Source organism: Hyperoodon ampullatus (assembly GCF_949752795.1).
Source record: "Hyperoodon ampullatus genome assembly, chromosome: 3".
In the NCBI taxonomy this organism is placed as follows: Eukaryota; Metazoa; Chordata; class Mammalia; order Artiodactyla; family Ziphiidae; genus Hyperoodon; species Hyperoodon ampullatus.
In genome coordinates this window covers 158,338,859-158,358,411 of record NC_136916.1, presented here as the reverse complement: position 1 = coordinate 158,358,411, position 19,553 = coordinate 158,338,859, and the positions used below count along the sequence as shown (strand labels likewise).

The 19,553-nt window shown below is 38.2% G+C and overlaps 1 protein-coding gene across 1 annotated transcript in view; it reads left to right on the top strand.

Moving 5' to 3' along the window:
- Positions 1–1,870: 1,870 nt before the first annotated feature.
- Positions 1,871–19,553, top strand: part of GTF2A1 (general transcription factor IIA subunit 1) — a gene marked incomplete at its 5' end in the record, with an annotated part of 40,833 nt that continues 23,150 nt past the window's right edge. The window contains 4 exons of the mRNA XM_079700112.1: positions 1,871–1,900; positions 5,752–5,853; positions 15,200–15,401; positions 17,064–17,128. Coding sequence (XP_079556238.1) covers positions 1,871–1,900; positions 5,752–5,853; positions 15,200–15,401; positions 17,064–17,128 — 399 coding nt within the window. The remainder of the gene's footprint in view (positions 1,901–5,751; positions 5,854–15,199; positions 15,402–17,063; positions 17,129–19,553) is intronic.

Genomic DNA, 19,553 nt, shown 5'->3' with positions numbered 1-19,553 from the left:
TAAGGAGGTAACAAGTCCTCTTAAAATAGTAAGAAATGAAAAGTATTAGTTAGTATAACTTTTCCGGCTAATGGTCACCCGGCTATTAAATGAATTACAAATGTTAATGGAAACATAATTTTATATAATATATAAAGAACACTATGATTTCCTGTGGGTTTTTTTTTTTTGTTGTTGTTGTTCTTTTGATCCTCCCAAAGAAGCAGTTGTGCAGGGAACTGAGATGCAACTGATATTCCTCAACTATGATTTCAGAGGCAAACCAGTTTGACATTTTGATTTGCTTTGCCTTTTGAGGATAAACTCCCTCACTTGTCCAGACTACATTCCATGTCTCTGGAAATTCCTAGGGACAAGAAAATTAGGTACTGTGAGCTCTGCCTTCTTAACAGAGCATTCTCTGTTCTGCGTGAAATGTTGATATAAAGGCGAGATTAGCTTGGGCAGAGCAGGTCAAAAGCCTATTGAGTTGCAGTACAAGACATGGACATTTTCTGCCCCTCTTCCGCAGCGAGAGGCCATGTGACTTGGTGTGTCAAATGCCAAGTATTTCAGATGTTAGTATGTCCTGACCATGTGGAGTCACTGAATTTGGGCAATATTTTTAAAAACCGGGAAAAGTTGTGCGGTCGTAATCCAGGTTATCAGTGATTCGGGTTGGCGGTGGGTGGGGTGGGGTGGCATTTCCACCACCTTGAAAAGTCATTTAAAGTACGTGAGATAGTAGAGGCCGGACCTTTGGGGAACTTAAACCCAGAGACTTTGTAGCTTACTGGTGGAAAGAACTCATACGGCTGCAGGTGTTATTAATTCTGGAATATGTTTACGAGGGGCCCAAATCAGCTTTCATCCCTTTTAAGAACTCGTACACAATTCTGCAAGCTAAAGGCCCATCCTAGGCAAGAGGTGCCAACGCCTCGTAACTCGGAATCTGAATCTAGCCCGTTCTCGGAGATGACTCCGCATTTGAAACTTCCCTCAGTCCGAGCGCGCCAGGGGAAGGAAGCTGGGCCACGTGACCGGCCCTCCTCCGCGGCCATTCCTAGCGGGGCAACAGCCAGCGCCCCTTCCGCATTTCCTATCCCCTCCAGCGCGCGACGGCGCATAAATGCCCGACGGGAGGCGATCCCAGCTAGCTCTGGACTCCTGTGCCACCAAAACTCACGCTTTTTCCGGCAGTGCTTAGCAAGTTCCTCATCCCAAAGCTTCCGCCTGGGTGCCGACCACGTGATCACGCGAGACTTGGGGAGACAGCGGTCCAACTTTACTACTTAAGTCCCCGGGCCCTGCCCTCACAACAGCCTCCATTGCGCGTGACGACGCGCGGCGGCCTCCGTCCCGGCGCGCCTGCGCACGCGGCTCTCGCGGTGTCTCGCGCTCAGCCCCGCCCACCTCTGCCCCCGCCCCTTCCGCCCCTCCCTCCCCCTCCGCCCTGTCTCTCGGCGGCAGCGGCGGTGGCGGCGGCTCGCGCAGCTTGTTGGCTCACTATATAAAGGGGAGAAGCGGGCGGACCGGACGGCTGGAGCTGCAGCCGGTGGCGGCAGCGGCGGCGCGGGGAGCGGCGACCGGTGGTGGTTTCCCTCCTTGGTGCGGGGTGGGGAGCGGGCAACGCCCCCCGGGACCCCTGAAGGGTCGTGGCCTTTTTTTTTTTAAGGGCGATTCTCGAGTTTTTAGCTCCGAGGACTGCTCTCCTCCTCCTCTACCTCCTCTCACCGCTCCCCTCTCCTCCGTCAGGATCCGATTTTGTTTGAAAAATTTTTCCCCCCAATTTTGCGGTGGCTTGGGTCACCGGGTGTTTTTTTTTATTTGTTTGTTTTTGTTTTCATCTTTTCTCGGGGTTGCCCCCCTCTTGTTTGTGTTGTGTGTGGAAATGGCGAACTCGGCAAATACAAACACCGTGGTAAGGACGTGGTTTGGTGGCCGGCGGGGGCTTCGTTCAGGCGGCAGCAACGGCCGGACCGGGCGGGGGCGGGGACGGCCGCGACTCCCGGCCTCGACTCTCCTCAGTCGCCCGCGCGGCCGCCGCCGCCGCTTCCCGCCTCAGGCGGAGCGGGCCGGTGCGCCGGGCGGCGGGCGCGGGGGGGTGCCGAGGCTCGCGGCCGCGGCGGCGGGGAGGGCGGGGGCGCCTGCTGGGCCTGGGGCCGCCGCGGGGCGGTTGGGCCGGGGCGAGCGCGCGGCCCCGGCCCCAGACCCCGGCTGCCAGGAGGGAGGGCGGGAGGGGCGCCGCCGCTTCTCCCCGAAGCGGGCCCGGCCGCGCCGGCTGGAGAAGGCTCCCGGAGCAGCCTCAAAACAAAAACCGTGTTTGGGGAGCTGGGCGAATCCCCAAGACCCACCGCGATCCACTTTAACGCAGTGAAAGGTTAATGGCTACTTTGGGGGTTACTTTGGGCGTTTTGGCGGTTGTGCTTAAAGAGCCTTCAGTGGGGCCATTTTATGTTTAAAAAAAAAAAAAGGACGAAGGTTGAAAAGCACTTATCTCGGTTCCTTCCGAATCGGTAAAATGGCGAAGGGGAAGCAAAACCCCCATCGTATCTTCGACTAGCAAAAGCACCAAAACAAACAAAGCTTACAGTAGTGGTCAAAGTGCCCCGCTTTCGCCTTGAAATTTGCCTACTACTCACCGTTTGTCCCTTTTTTCTTACTTGCGATCACGTAGGTTTGCAAAAAGCAGTCACATAAATAACCTTTTCAGTCACCAACGCAAAATGTGATCACTAGTCCACCCCACTCTCTTATTTTTATTATGACAATAAAACACTTTTTTGCCCGGTCCCAAATGCAGACAAGCCCACGGCAGCCCGGCTCCGTACCGTTGACGACTCGGGTCGATCCATCATGGCTGCGGCCGCTTACCCTGCTTTTCAGTCCCTGAGCCTTGTGGTCCTCCTCCCTTTGGCTGCCCTGTTTATATAGAGCCATTGCCGCTCTCTAATATAGACTCTGCCAGGATGGGAAGGTGCTTTTCAGGCCTACGTCACCGCCTCTCCATTTAAACACCAGATCCGGCTTTAAATAGTGAGAGCTGCTGAGAGCGGGGCTGGGAGGTGCGTGCTCCCGAGGCGAGAGGCTGGCGCGTGCAGAGCTCAGTTTATTCTTAAGTCCTTTCCGTACACTGTAATTTCGTGCCCAACCGGGTCTGCTTTTAGAGCCCCAAGTTTTTGTTTTCATACAGCAGCTGGGATTTGCGGTCTTTGATAGGGGAAGACAGACTTGCCATCCTTTTTTATTTTTTTTTATTTTTATTTTTTAAAGAGAATTTAAGCTCAGATGTCTAATCGTTCTTGTATTCAGAAGATGCATGCATTATTGTCGGTAATTTTTTTTGAAAAGTTTTCTACATTAATTGTTAGCTGTGGAGGATTTGATATTGGTAGTATTTTGTTTATCACGTATTCAGGAAATGTTAGAAATATAGCTCCTAATATTTCATTATGTTTTCCTATAATATTTGAGATACGAAGCTTTTCAAAGAAATAGTAAGTGCCTAAAGCTTCGACGTAGGACCTATGTCTACAGTACATTTATGGATCGGGGAATTGTGAGTAATTTGCTTAGTGCAAACTGGGTATTAAAAAATTAAAATTCTAAGTAGACGGTGTTTTTGCTGCATTGGATGTTAATATGATATCCAATATAGAAATTAATCCAACTTATTTTCCAATATTGTACCAGAGACTAACACTTTTGAAAGAAATCCTTTAATTAATCATTAGATAATGGCACTAATGGCCCTTTAATTTACGAGTTTTTAAGTTTGGAATATCTGGTTTTTGAAAACCAGGACAAACCTAAATTACCGTGTATTTCATAAAAGGCAAAAACTTTGGCTTAAGTACAGTTTAGTATTTTAAATAATAATTAAGAAATTGCTTATTTCAAATAATGCCTGTGTACTCACATACTTTGAAAAACGTCAGTATTTTGCGCGCTTTTTAACTCTTGAACAATTTTAAATTGCGTATACTTCATGAATAATACACATTTCCCTTTCTTTAACTATAGTGCATATGAATCCATTAAGTGGCCAAGTTGTGGGTTAATTAAATTACAAAAGCAAAATCTTAAAGCAAGATTGATTCATTAAGTAGGGAGTGCCAGAAAAAAGCACATTGTACCTATAAATGTGTGGATATATCCAAGCAGAGTATTTTTAGGGATGACCGACTTCAGAAACACCAGAACAACATCTATTTTGCTGAAAAAATAATTTATATCATCAATTTGAGATTTATACTACCATTTTAAAATTACACTGTATCTTTATAATGCCTTGAGTCAGGTTTAAAAAAACACTTTATAAATGTATTTTTGTAATTCAGTAGTTGAATTGCTATAGATAAGGTGATACCCATAGTCAGATAGACTTTCCTTATGTATAGAATAAGAATGCTAGCATAAGGAGGCACTGTAGAGATGCAGAAATCACATGAATAATTTTAGTTCACAGAGGCAGATTTGGCAAAATAAAAAGCAGGTGAGTGAGTGGAACGGCAAAGGTGAGAACCTAGATACATGAATTGTTTTTCTGGTTGTAATGAAAAGGAACAAATAGTTTTTAATGGTTGAGGTAAATTGTATAGAGGAACTCATTATTTGTATTTTTGGCTGGACAAGGACACATAAGAAGTTTCCCCTGTGATAACAGTATTGCTGGGAGAGATGCTAATGAAACATTTATATCTGTTTGAGTTTCTTATGAGAGCAAACCCTTGGTTTTATTCGGTAAGCAGTAACTTTTAAGCAAGATATAAAACACAAATAATGACAAAGTATTAAAAAGGCTGTTGATCTTAGCTCTGTGTGATAATGGATAAGATTTATAGCAAGGCATCTCTGGTTTTACACTCTGACAAGCAAGCTTCCTTTTGTCCATTAAAGATAGGATGTGGGTTGGGCAAATTCTTCCGTCTCTTACCTTTTGGTTTTTAAAAAGTACTTTATACTTTTAAAGTGCTTTCACATCTATTCTCATTTTATTTTTCTGTCAACCTTCTAAAAGCAAGCTTCCCCCCAAGTAATGCCAACAATAATAGTTATAATAATAATAGTTTAAAAATAAATATTGAGGCTGCTTATAATTCTATTCCATAGCATCATCTGGGCAGTAGTAGGAGAGAAATCCTGGAAAAGAGATCATTGTGTCATGTTCCTCTAAGACTTTGAGACCTGTTATTGTGGTTATATGAACAGCTTGATGGTATAATTTAAAGGTACAGACTGGGTAACAAAAACTGAAATTAGGTGATTTTTAAATTTGTATACTTATTAGGTTGCAGATTATTACCAGGCAAATCACAGGACATAAGTTTCTGTTAAGACAGCGATGACGTTAGGAGATACAACGGGTTAAACCAAGCAAGGAATAATAAAAACCAGACATAGCAACCCATATAACTATATCGTTGGATATAGTCAAAACACATTAAGTGTTTTGACTATAACAACATGGGAAATTACAACTGGAAACTGTATAGACCTTGTATCTTTGATGATCTTCTGTATATGAATTGTATTAAACAGTCGTAAAACCTTTATTAAAATATGCAGTCATCAAATAATTCATTTTAACTAAGGCAAATGATGTTTATGGGAATGGCCATACCTTTAAAGTTATATCTTCTAAAATAAGTTTTAGAGAGTTGGAAAAGGGACTGTTGTATTACATTTGTTTTGAATTTGTGAAAATGTTATATATTTTAATATGTGAAAATAACATGTGTTTTTCAGCAGTCTTTTATTTTCCCTTTAAAGCCTAAGTTATACAGATCTGTGATTGAAGATGTAATTAATGATGTGAGAGACATCTTTTTGGATGATGGAGTCGATGAACAAGTTCTGATGGAACTAAAAACTGTGAGTTTACTGCTTTTTTTTTTTTTTTTTTTTTAAACATTCTCTTCAGTCAGAAACTATACTCTGTAATTTTGCCATATGATGACCGTTTGACTGTTGCAGGAAGCAGTATAGTTATGTGAAGGGTGCTGGTTTTGAATCCCAGCTCTACCATCCATTCTTCCTCTGACCTTAGGCAAACTGCTTATATTTCAGTTTCCTTATATGTGAGATGAGAATTAGTAGTACTTACCTTTTAGGCTTGTTTTGAGGATTTAATGTAATGACTATATAAAGTGTTTAGCAAAGTGCCTGGCAATAGTATTAGCTATTATTAATGGGCAGTTAATATCCATTTATGTTTTAATTACTTGACATTCCTGCAAGGTTTTTTTTTTTTTTCCTTTTTTTGTGGTCTTAATGCACTGGTATTCTAAAATGTATTTATGTTGTGGAGATTAAGTGCTTGATAAATTTCACGTTCTGGAGTCCGATTCTCTATGTGGGCCAAATATTTGGTTTATAATGTATTCTAGCTTGGGAGCTGCTTTTCTGCCTCTTCTATTTACTTGGATTTAAGCAGAAATATATAGATACTTTTATTTAGCATTTGTGTTTTCTTGATGCTGTAATGACTCATGAAATCATGGAATATTTTTGCCTTACTGCTCAGAACAGTGGTTCTCAAAATATGGTCAGTGGACTTCCCCACAGGCTCTTTCAGGGGGTCCATGTGGTTGGACAGATGCCCAAGTCTGAATAATTATAGTATGTTTGTCATATTTCCAGTAAAAGTTGTATTCCATGAAAAAAAGTGACCAGTTAAACTTGCAACTCAAATGTACACAAGTGCTTTTCCTTGAGATAACTGTTCCATATGCAGCAGAAGGGCTTTATGCATGCTTCCCATTTTGATGTACCAAGTATTAAAGAGATGTTTACGTAAAGGTTGAGATGAGATCATTGTTGATATTAAGACATGCAGTTGTTTGATATTCTATTCATGATATTCTATAATGAAATGTGTTCACATTTGGCATATCTGCATACTTCACTGAACTCATATTTTCCAAATGACCAATGCATGATGTTGCAAAATCCCTTCAAAGTGAAAGATAAATTAATGGATTCTAATCGAAGAGTTTGAAAAGTTAATTGGTATATGGTTTCAGATTGTACATTGCAGCTAACTGTTAAGAAACCATCACTTAAAATACTTTTTCCTTTCCCAACTACTTAGCTATGAGAAGGCAGATTTTCTTCATATACATCAACGAAAGCAAACTGAATGTAGAAGCAGACATGAGAATCCAGTTATTTTCCTTTTAAGCCATTTCTCACAAAATTTTTTTGGAAGATATGGTTATTTTCATTGAAAGTATTTATGTTAACATGTGATGGATATGTTTTTTTTTTTTTTCTTTACTCCTCTGGATCTTTTTTTTTTTAATGGAAATGCATTTCTTTTATTTATTTATTTATTTATTTTATTTTACTTTTGGCTGTGTTGGGTCTTCATTTCTGTGCGAGGGCTTTCTCTAGTTGTGGCAAGAGGGGGCCACTCTTCATCACGGTGTGCAGGCCTCTCACTATCGCGGCATCTCTAGTTGCGGAGCACAGGCTCCAGACGCGCAGGCTCAGTAGTTGTGGCTCACGGGCCTAGTTGCTCCGTGGCATGTGGGATCTTCCCAGCCAGGGCTCGAACCCGTGTCCCCTTCATTAGCAGGCAGATTCTCAACCACTGTGCCACCAGGGAAGCCCACGTTGTTATTTTTAAATGTCAACATTAAAAAAAATCTTATTTAAAATTTCATAAAAGTTCATTGAGGTCCTCATTAATTTGTAAAAATGATAAAGGACTCAGACTAAAAAGTTTTAGAACTGCTGGCTTAGAGATTGGGAATTGAGCTCCTTTAGAGCTATGTATAAATAAGTAATCACAGTTAATGAATGCTAAGGAACATTTGTTGTGGTTTTATTTATCCACTCAACAGAGGTGTGGAGGCTGCAATTTAGCAACTTACTATTTTAAATAAAGCAAATCTCACCTGTGTTGTGGTGATGAAATATATCTTAGAATGTTGCAGCATCTGTGGGCAGCTTCTATAGAGTTTTCAATATGAATCTGCCCCTTTGAGGAAGGGAAAATATAGGTTTGAATGAGACGAGGAAATATTTATTTACCTTGTGAGAAATGTAATGGTTACTGAAAGTGAAGAGTAGGTATTTAAAAATACAAGTGAAGGAATGCCAACTCTGAGACATGAGTTGGAGGAATAGCAATATAAACTACTCAAACACATAAAGTATCTCAGGGATATGAATAAGAAGAGAATAAACTTATTCTGATTCCTTCATGTTACATGTAATGAATATTTTACAAATATGTTATAGCCTTATAATGGTTGTCCTTGTAGTTCTGTGATCTTATGTAGAAGGTACAGCATTTTTAGGTGCAAAAAATTAGTCCCAAAGGCTTTAATTTGCGGTATGTCAGACTAGTGGTCAATCCAAGTTGTTATCTCCTCTTGCTTTTCACAGAGTCTGTTGATATTTTCCTACTGGTCCCAGTTAGAATCAAGGTGTTCTTTCCAAACAGAATGAGCTATCTTTGAGACCAAATAGCTCCACCTGCATTTTTAGTACATAAGACTTTATACATGTATACACATATATACAGATATATGTACATATAATATAGTATAAAAGTAGTATAAAAATAATATCTACGTTTTATAGGTTATGCACTGATTTTTTGTTTAATGCTTAGATTTCTATGACAAAAATTGTGACTTATTCAACTTTGAATTCCCAGCCTCTACCACAATGCCTGGCATATGTGGTTGGCATTCAGTAAATACTTAATTAAACAAATTAATAACATGTTGCTCCAGAATCTAACTGAAAAAAGTAGTTTAATGTTTTTGTTGTTTTTTAAACGGGGCATACTCTTTTATTCTGGGTTGTAGCTGAATTTAAATATAAAACTGTTAGACTGAAATGAGTTTGTTATTTTAATTCTCTGCACTAAATTTCTTCAGGATCTCATTAGAATTTCCAGAATGTGCCCTAGTTTTAACAGTCTGACAGCCAGCCAGCATTATGCAGTAGAACTTTCTGTGGTGATGAAAATGTTCTATATCTGTGCTCTCCAGTATGGTAACCACTAGCCACATGTGGCTATTAAACACTTGAAATATGGTTAGTGGAACTGAAGAACTGAATTTTTATTTAATTATAATTAATTTCACTTTAAATCACCATGTGTGGCTAGTGGCTACTGTATTAGACCTTGTAGGTTTGGATATTCTTGCTAATGAAAACTAACAATATTTCATATTTTAAGGTTTATAAAGGACTCTGTCATTAGTTCTGTCCCCTTTCTCACCATTTTATAGTGTTTTACAAACTTTTATCAAAAGCTTCCATACGGCTGTGCAGGATACAGTGGTGTATTAGATTATGAATTAAGATGAGTAATGAGAGTGCCTGTAATTTGAAGTTTAACTAGATAATTCAGGAAGGGACCTTCTGCATTGAAAAACTTCAACCTGATTTTTGAGGTTATCTCTTAACATTGCGGGTCTCCTTTAATGTATGAACTGTGGGAGATAGAAAAGATGCATAAAGCATAATGTTGGTTTTCTTGCTTTTTTCTCTAATTGAAGTGTAATTGACCTACAACACTGTATTAGTTCTGGGTGCACAACATAGTGATTCAGGATTTCTATACATTAGAAAATGATCACCACTTGATTTTCAATAAAGCTATATTTGAATGTAAATTGTGTTTTAGATTGGTAAATGACTATGGGTGGAAATGACAGTCTAGAAGTCCTCTTCAAAGTAAGTGATAAAATTATCCTGATTTCTAAACTGTCAGACCCACCCCTATCCAAATAGCAAGTACAATGGGAGAGAGAAAACATGGCCTCTCAATAAAACAAAGTGAGAAGAATTCCTCATTTGGAGACAAATCTGAAGAAGTTAATCTGCCCCTAGATCTGTCTCATCCTTGGCACTACTGACATTTTGGACCTGTTAATTCTTTGTTGTAGAAGGCTAGTTATCGTAGGATATTAGCAGCATAACTGATCTCTGCCCACTAGATGCCAGTAGCACCCCTTAGTTCTGACAACCAAAAATATCTCCAGACACTGCCAGATGTCCCCGGGGCAGAAGGGGAAAAATCCCCCTGATTGAGAACCACTATTCTAAATATACTCTAGTTGTGTATAAATACTTGAACCATTAGTTGTATGATGATCTACTGTTCTACATCATTTGGCCTTGGGGAAAGCTCTGTTCCCCAACATCATTTCTAAAGAGCCCAAAAATTCAATTGTCTTATGTTTTATCCAGGATCTAGTTGTTTTTGTGAGAGTAGGAGAATCCTTTAGAATTTCTAGCCCAGCATACTGCCAGGCAGCAGTAGATCTGGTAACGTTTTATAGATCAAAAAATGGAATAAATATGCTTTGACAGATCATTTAGCAAGTGGTAGAGACTTGAAGCTAAGCCTTTTGTCTCCAGATAAGGAAGGTACCAGAGTTGTGACTAGACCTGCTCTGATAGCAGCAGTACAGTTTAGAGATTAGAACTTCGGACCAGTGCTGGGATTACGGTGAGGCAAGTGAGGGCCTAGAGTCCAAAATTTAAACTTTAAATTTAAAATTTAAAGGACATTTACTCTTCACTCTCAGGGTCCAGCCCTGTTGAGTCAGATTGCCTGGACTGTATGATGGTTTTGCCTGCTGTTAGTTGGTGATCTTGGATAAGGTACCTAACTTCTTGTTCCTCGGGTTCTTTCTCTGTAAAAAGGAGATAATAATGTCTATTTTAAAGAATTTTTGTGAAAAACGAGTGTACACAGAAAGTACTTAAGTGCACGTTAAGAATTCAGTGTTAGTCTAGTAAACGTGATGGGCATAACATGATGCATATCCAAAATATTTTGGGAACAGAAAATGAATTTTCTCCATGTCTAATTCCAGAGACCTGGCAAAGATTGTTGAAATAGGACTGCCAGAAACAATAGCTATAGTGTTGGGGGGAAAAAGTACTATAAAAACGTGGAGAAAAGAGTTCTTCCTGGGCTTCCCTAGTGGCGCAGTGGTTGGGAGTGCGCCTGCTGATGTAGAGGACCACGGGTTTGTGCCCCGGTCCGGGAGGATTCCACGTGCCAGCGGAGTGGCTGGGCCCGTGGGCCATGGTCGCTGGGCCTGTGCGTCCGGAGCCTGTGCTCCGCAACGGGAGAGGCCACAACAGTGAGAGGCCCGCGTACCACACACACACACACAAAAAAGAGTTCTTCCTATTTTCTAAGGTAGCTAAATAAATAAATAAATAAATAACAATTCAGTATTCTTGGTAGTCTTCAGGGGTATTAATATGATTACTGTTGCCAAAACAGTATTACATTATTTTAAACAGATGATATTTTAAAAATAAAATATTTTGATAAATAAAATTATTTTAAAATGAAATTGGAGAGAAACAGAAAACATTCAACTAATTTGAACGTTACATTATTTGATATTATAAGTGTAATGCCAAATATTTGTATGGTATTATTCTTGTATTTTTCACATTACCTAGAACAGTATTTGGTACTTAGTAAATATGGATTCTCAGTGGCCCACTACTCCAGCATCCCCTTGCTCCCCCAGAAGCAGTTTGAAATGTGTGGTTCCATGTTTGCTTGTTACAATGACTAATGGGCATCTTTGGCATTTAGTAGGCTAGAGGAGTGTTGTATTTCATGTAGACTTCCTGTGGTAATACCCTGTAAATAAAGAGTTATTCTGCCTAAAATGTTGGTAGCATCTTTATAGAGAAACTATCTTAGAAAACAAGTTCGTTTTCCATTCTCTTTGAAATTAATATTAAATTTCTGATAAGTTCTTAGTCATTTTGTTAGGTTATGAATAAGACATAGTCTCTACCCTGAAGGAGTTCATACTTTAATAGAGAAGGTAGACTTAGTGTGAAAGTGTACCAATAGAAATATCTCTAAGGTATAGAGGCAGTGAGCTATTTCTTTGCGGCTGTGTGACTTTGCATTTGCATTTTTTGGGGAATTGTGTGGGAAGACTGTCAGTCATAAGGAGTAGTTTACAAAAGTTTAGACAGGAGGTATGTATGCTATATTCAGGGAACTGCAGGTAGTTTGGAAAATAGAGTGCAAGTTATAGTAGCATTTGTAGAAGTTAACATAATACTGCATTAAGGAGCTTGGTCTTTAGAGTGAGAAGGATTCTCTGGGGTGCTAGTTAAAAGACAGAGTTTTGGACTTCTGCTTCAAAGAGTCTCAGTTGATAGGGGTACAGTCTGACATTTAAAAAGAAAAATTTGTTTGCATTTACCAAAAAATCTAAATTAACTTTTAATAATGCATTAATGGGTTGCAGTCTGCAGTTTGAAAAGTATTGGTTTATACTTTAAAGCAGCAGCTTTCACTTTAGTGTACATCACAATAACCTGGATAGGTTATTAAAACAGATTCCTGGCTCTACCTCCAGAGTTGCTGATTCGATGGAGTGGGGCCTTAGAATTGGTATGTCTAACAAGTTCCCAGGTGATACTGATGTTATTGGTCCAGGATCACATTTTGAGGACCACTGATTTATAGAGGATAGATTGGAAGCACAAGTTTCCACTAAAATGTAGGCTCTTTAAGGACAAGGATCTTTGTCAGATTTGTTAACTATCTGTTCTCAATGCCACTAACAGTGTCTAGCTGGGAGATATTCAATAATTATGTGTAGAATGTATGATTTGAAGCAGGGAGCTCAATTAGCTTAGTCATTAACACTTTGCAGTAATGCTGATGGGAGGAAGGGACTTGAACTGGGGCCATTATAGTAGAGATAGATTGAAATAATGCTTTGGAAAGGAAATTGACAGTAATGATAGGGCATTGGGGTAGATTCTGACTCAGATCATTGACTTGGGAGACTAGGTGAGTAGTGGTACGCAGCACTTAGCACATAATGTGTATTTGTTAATATTTACCATTGTCATGGAAGCTTCATTGAAGTGATGGGTCAGGATTGCAGTGGGTAGACCAATTGGAGGTGATAGAAACTGAAGCTTTAAATTTAGAAAATTATGGTTTAAAGACCTGGTTTTTTAAAAAAAATATTTTATTTATTTATTTATTTTATTTTTGGCTGTGTTGGGTCTTAGGTGCAGCACGTGGGATCTTCGTTGCTGTGTGCAGGATCTTTCCTTGCAGTGCTCGAGCTCTTCGTTGCAGCATGCGGGCTTCTCTAGTTGTGGTGTGCGGGTTTTCTCTCTCTAGTTGTGGTACACAGGCTCCAGAGCACGTGGGCTCTGTAGTTGTAGTGCATGGGCTCCAGAGCGCGTGGGCTCCAGAGCGTGTGGGCTCTGTAGTTTGCGCCATGCGGACTCTCTAGCTGTGTCGTGTGGGCTCAGTAGTTGTGGCGCGTGCGGGCTTAGTTTCCCCGGGACATGTGGGATCTTATTTCTCCGTCCAGGGATTGAACCCGCGTCCCCTGCGTCGGAAGGCGGGTTCTTTACCACTGGACCACCAGGGAAGTCCCTTAAAGACCTGTTTCTTAAAGCATTAATTAATAGTACTTTTTTCACCTTGATTTTGGCCTACAAGAAGCGAGGTTTTGTTTTGCTTTGAAACAGGGAAAAGAAGTGTAGACAGTTTGGGTGATAACTGTTTGGGAGGCTTACCTATATAGCCTTACTATATAATACATTTAGAGTGTATTTTAGAGTGTAGAGTGTATTTTATTCAGTGTCTGAGCCTATTTTGTACTGTGTGTTATGCTAGGTGCCCACTTCATAGAAATGAACCAGACAAAACTTGGGCTCTCAAAAAGTAGTTTTTTGTTACCCTAGGAAGAACCCTAGCTATTTTTAGTCTGGTATTTGCACTGACTTAGATTTACTAGCTGGAAGTTCGTTTAGAAGTAATCTAATTCAACTTGTTCCCTTTTTAGATGAGAAAATTCTCAGGGAAGATAAATAATTTGTCCACAAAGTAAGATAAATAATTTGTCCACAAAGCTGTTTAGTGGCCAAACCAGGACTAATTGGGTTCCTGACTTCTGTTGTAATGCTCTATTACACAATTAATACCACCACTACAATAATTATAATAACTTTTATTGATGACTGACTTTATGCTAGACTCTGATAAATGTTTTACATGGAAATCTTATTTACTCCTCACAACGCATGAAATAGATACTGTTACTGTCTCTGTAAGAATAGTCTTCAGGAGAGCCTAAATACTGAGACTGCTGGGGAATGGTTGCTCTGGGAAATGGACCTTTAGTTTACTTTTTCGCTAAATTGTTAGAGATGTGCTGGAATTGTTATTAACATGTAGATCTAGAATTTCTAAAACAGTTGTGTCAGCAGTTTATAAAAATCCCTGTTAGTATGGCAAAGGGAGCTTTTTGAAGGATCTGATAGAAGCCTTACATGAGTTAGGCAATATCCCAAGAGTAGATCCTAGGGGAGAAAACAAAGTATCTGTAGATCCTTGTGTACAAAATGGCTGAATTAAATTTTATATGTGTGTTTAAGGAATGGTTTGTAACTTTCTTGGGCAGTTTTTTTATAAGGGCTCTATAGATTGAACACTAAACCTTACGGAGAGGAAATGTGTTAGGGAGAAGGATGGAATAGTTGTAAATATTTTCTTTTACTTCCTTGTTTTTACCCACTTTTAATTTTTTTTTTCCTTCATCACAGAAGCTATCCAAGGGTGAGATGAGAAAATAGAAGTGGTTAAGCAAAAAAGGATTGTCAATCCTTGTCATAATGAAAGAGGGAAGGGAATTTCAAGAAGTGTGGAGGGTTGAGAATACCTCTGAAAGCATATTAGGCATTGCTGTTTCTTTTTCCTTATGTAGGGTTGGACAGATAGAGAAAGGTAGGGTTTTCTAACCTGAGGACTGCCTCTATAATGTTGCTCATAGTTCAAGGAAATATGAATTTATGTTTTATATGTTATCTAAAAGTTAGGAAAGAAAGATTTCCATAAAATAGCTAACAATGGATTTGATACTAAAAAGGATGATTTTTGATTACTGAAAAATTGCTTATATGAAACTGCTTGGCAACTAAGGAATTACTATGGAAAGTTTGTTGAAGATATAAAAAGAAACAAAAGAATTCTTCAGTACTCTTAAGTAGCAAAAATGAGGTTTGTACTTTAAAAATTGGTTTTCATTGTGGCATACACTTGGGTAAGAATTAGAGATTTGTAGATTTATCAGTTTTGAAAATTTTATAAACTGACTAATAAAGTATGTTTTATCCATATGTCCAGCGTTGTTTTCCCTGACTCTTACTTAGAAATCTTTAATATTCTTTGCTTTAGTTATGGGAGAATAAACTAATGCAGTCTAGGGCAGTAGATGGATTTCATTCAGAAGAGCAGCAGCTTTTACTGCAAGTTCAACAGCAGCAGCAACCCCAGCAGCAGCAGCATCACCACCACCACCACCACCAGGCTCAACCGCAACAGACAGTACCTCAGCAAGCGCAGACTCAGCAGGTCCTTATTCCTGCATCACAGCAAGGTGAGGCTGGCTGATCCTACTGCAACTTGGAAATGAAAGTTGTCATTTTCAAAGAAGAGAAACACTCTGGGTGTCTCCTTTCTATTGGCTGAGGGGGTTGTATCTGTGTGTGTATAAAATGTGGTTCCTATTTATGTAGTAATGATAAACAAGTAATTCACTAACTGAAAGCCTAAAATGATATTAGGTAAGTATATTACTTTTTTCAGATGGCTACACAATGGTGGATTTCCTAAGTCAGATCTATAAAGGTTTATTTACTAAGGGTTTCATTATTTTATATAGTAGGGTCGTTATTTTCTTTGAAACTGATTTGTTCCTATGAAGACATTTGAGTTTAGTTTTTATAAATAAACACTGGAGGGTTTTTGTAACTATACTTTGGCAATCTGAAATTCTTATTCCCTATTAATTTATGCAGTTAAATTGACTGAATTAGATTTCCTTTAAGTGAAGAGTAGATATATGACATCTTAATTTATATTATGGGGTTTAAAGATAAGAAAAAACAAGTATTTATAGACTGCGTCCATAGTGCCTTGTACTGTGCAAGTCATTTTATAGGTTTTGTTTCATTGCAGTCTAATAGAGGCTCTGTGAAGTAGCTCTTAAAACATCACAGCTGAGGAAAATCTGGGCCCTGAAAAGGCTTAGAAGCTTGATCCTCTACATGGAGTATTTTCTGTCATGACAAGCATTTGTTCAGTTATAAAACTTCCTAGGCCTTCAAGTTTTGTAAATCTTGTTGTCAGAGAGGAGAATAAAGATAAATGAAAACTTCATCTTAAGGTAACTGTTTAGTTACTCATTTGCCTCATCTGAGAGTGTATGTAAGACTTAAAACTGATATTGATGCACATTAGAAATGTCTGTTTGAGTTATTTTACTGTTTATATCAAATAAGACTTAATATTTGATTTTACTCTGTACCTTGCATCAAGTAATTTTATCCTTTTAATGTTTCTTGATGACCGTTCCTCCTATTGCCTTCAGGCCTGGCACTAGGATTTTAGGTTATCATAAATTAAAATTTGATTTTCTTCACTCAGAGAATATTAGGATAATGGGATTATCTATTTATTCTCTGAAATTTGCGGAATCAAACACTTAGTTCCTTTTATGCTTAAGTGATACTGCCATTATTTATGATTTGTATTTTTTTAAAAGTTGATAGAAATAAGATACTGGAAACTGTCAAATTGGAAGAAAAAGATTTTAAAAGACTATGTAGATTATAACTTTTTGAGCTCACTCTTAATGGGTCAATAATGCATTCCAGCAGTAGTATCATTATATTAATAACAAAGTTATTGTGAGTTGGCAAGACAATATTAAATTATGTTTGAAAATTTCCAGTTTAAGAATGCACAGAAATATATATGTTTAGGTGTTAGGTATCTCATTACGTCGTGTTCCCAAGGTCCCTCGTGTCCTTAGGTGTTGTTAAATCTTTTTTTAATTGTGTTTTTTCCAGTATAAGGTGGGTATGTCACAGCTGTTATTTACCATAGAAGTTTATAACATTCTGAGATATCAAATGGTTGAGTGCATTTGCATGCAGAAAATGTGGAAAGCATGAAAAGAATTTTCAGTATGGTACGGCATTCTTATGAAATAGCCTCATGGTTCCTTGTTTTTATGTGTGTCTGTGTTTTTTCATAGCTGCAGCACCACAAGTTATTGTTCCTGATTCTAAGCTGATACAACATATGAATGCATCAAACATGGTAAGACTCAGAACATAGCACTTTGCTTGGCTCTGTTTATTCTAACCCAAATTGTGATTATGCTTGTGTATGTTGTATATTAACAACTTGAAGTTTATTCAAGACTTAAGCAAAATAGCTGTTTTGTTTGGTTTCCTAAGTATTGGATTTAACAGCAAATCTAAAGTTTAGCTTGCTACTTAGACATTAAGGTTCATAAAATTATGCAACTTTCTGTTGAAAATACCAAAAGAATGATGCTTTGTGGGAGCTGTTTTATCTTCTGCTATTTTTTTTTTTTTTTTTTTTTCTATTTCCCTGCCACTTTATTTATTTATTTATTTATTTTTTGCGATACACGGGCCTCTCACTGTTGTGGCCTCTTCCGTTGTGGAGCACAGGCTCTGGACGCGCAGGCTCAGTGGCCACGGCTCACGGACCTAGCCGCTCACGCGGCATATGGGATCTTCCCGTACCGGGGCACGAACCCATGTCCCCTGCATCGGCAGGCGGAATCTCAACCACTGCGCCACCAGGGAAGCCCTCTTCTGCTATTTTTTGAAAATAGGTTTACGGGACCTACCAAACATTATGCCAAGTATAGTTATGTTGCAGAAGACCCATTAACTGAAAGAGGTTAGGAATGCTAAGAACTATAAATTTTTTAAAAATGAAAATGAACCACTTGGATAAAGATAACTAGTATCGTTAAGATCAGACATTTACAAATTTTTCTCTGATTTAACCATAGCATAGCCTAATAAATTTTATTACAATATGTAAATTGCTACTTTAAAATGCATTTTAGCCAGTTGAGTTTATTATACATTAGACTTTTGATACTTCTAAGAGATAGCCACTGAACTTCCTAAGTCCTCAAATTTTCAAATTTCACTTAGCACATATAATATATCCCATCAGATATAACTATAAAACTGAAAGAAAGAAACCCTCAGATCCTTAGAAAATCTTTACTTCTATCCTCACAGTTTTTTTTTTAAATAAAACAAAGTTTAATTAGAATAGTTCCGGTATTTTCTCGTAAATGGCTTTTCTTCTGTTTAAACTACACAGACTGTTAGTGGTGTCTCTGCTCTGACATTCCATTCTTATATTCAGCCAAATCCTTTTATTAGGTAAGAATCATTATTTTAAATAAGATCTCTTAGTCTAGTGTTAGCAGTGAGATTTTCTTTTCAGATCCAGAGTTTTTTTTTTTTAATGAAAAAGCAATATTTTAAAAAAAAGTTACTGTATTTTGTGAGTGATGAGTGAACCTGAAAGCTCAGTTGTGTTTTATAAGCTATATAGGAAGCAGGGCTTACCTACTAGACAAACGACTTCTTTCTATTGATACATACCAGCCTTAACAAATGTATAACTTTACAGAATTGCAAATTTCTACACGATAGAAATTGGAATTTTTAAATTCACAAAAAATCAAGAATCTCTGTTTGTACTTCCAGTTCAAGTTCCTGGAGTCAATTCTTTTGGATGAAAATCACAAAAGTCCATGCCTATCGATTCTCACAAGAATTTTTATTATTCAAAAAAAATTCCCTTTCAAGTTTAAGGCACCAAATTTCTTTTTAACCTCCATCCTTAAAAATAAGTCTCACTGTAGGATCCATATTGTAGTTGGTACTATTGAAACTGTTTCCTAGGGAATAACTTGTATCATTTTAAAACAGAAAGTTTGGTAGAATCACTTGCAGTAGACCCATCTAATTTTGAAGACTTTTAAGTGTTATGGGAGAGAATTTTGAATTAAAATTGTGTTTAAAAAGACTGGTAAAATTAATGGCCCATCTCTTACTGATTTGCTGTGTCTCCTTGATTCTAAAGAGCATATGTATTTAAACAGATCATAGGTCAGACTTCAATCAATAAAATGTTAACATTTATACATATTTCAGCATTTTACTTGTTTTCAGTTAGTGTTTGCTTCATGTGTTTTTCATGTTCTAAAATGTAATCAGTATAGGCTTTTTACAAATAAGTTTTTTGTGTTTTTGTTTGTTTGCATTATTATTCCTGATTCAAAGATACCCATTAAAAACAGTTTGATTTTGAAAAAAAAGTTTTTTTAATATAAGAATATGGGATAGTGGTAATACATTTGGTAGAAAGCTATTTCAGGGAACGTATGAAACAGGACCTTATATCAAACTAGTTTTGCAGGTTCTCTTTATGAAATTGCTCAAATGCATTATTCACGTTAGGGCCTTTTCACAAAATACAGGAAGGAACTTTCAGCAGACATTAATAAAAGGTGGTTTGTGTATGATACATCACAACAAATATTTATAGCAACTTGAATGTGCAGAGGTATGCAGGTGGTTATTTTCTCATGTATGCTATAAGGGAAACACTAGGTCAGTTTGCTAGTAGAGGGAGATCTATTAATCTTATAAAATGTGAATTATAGGCACTTAATATTCCTAAA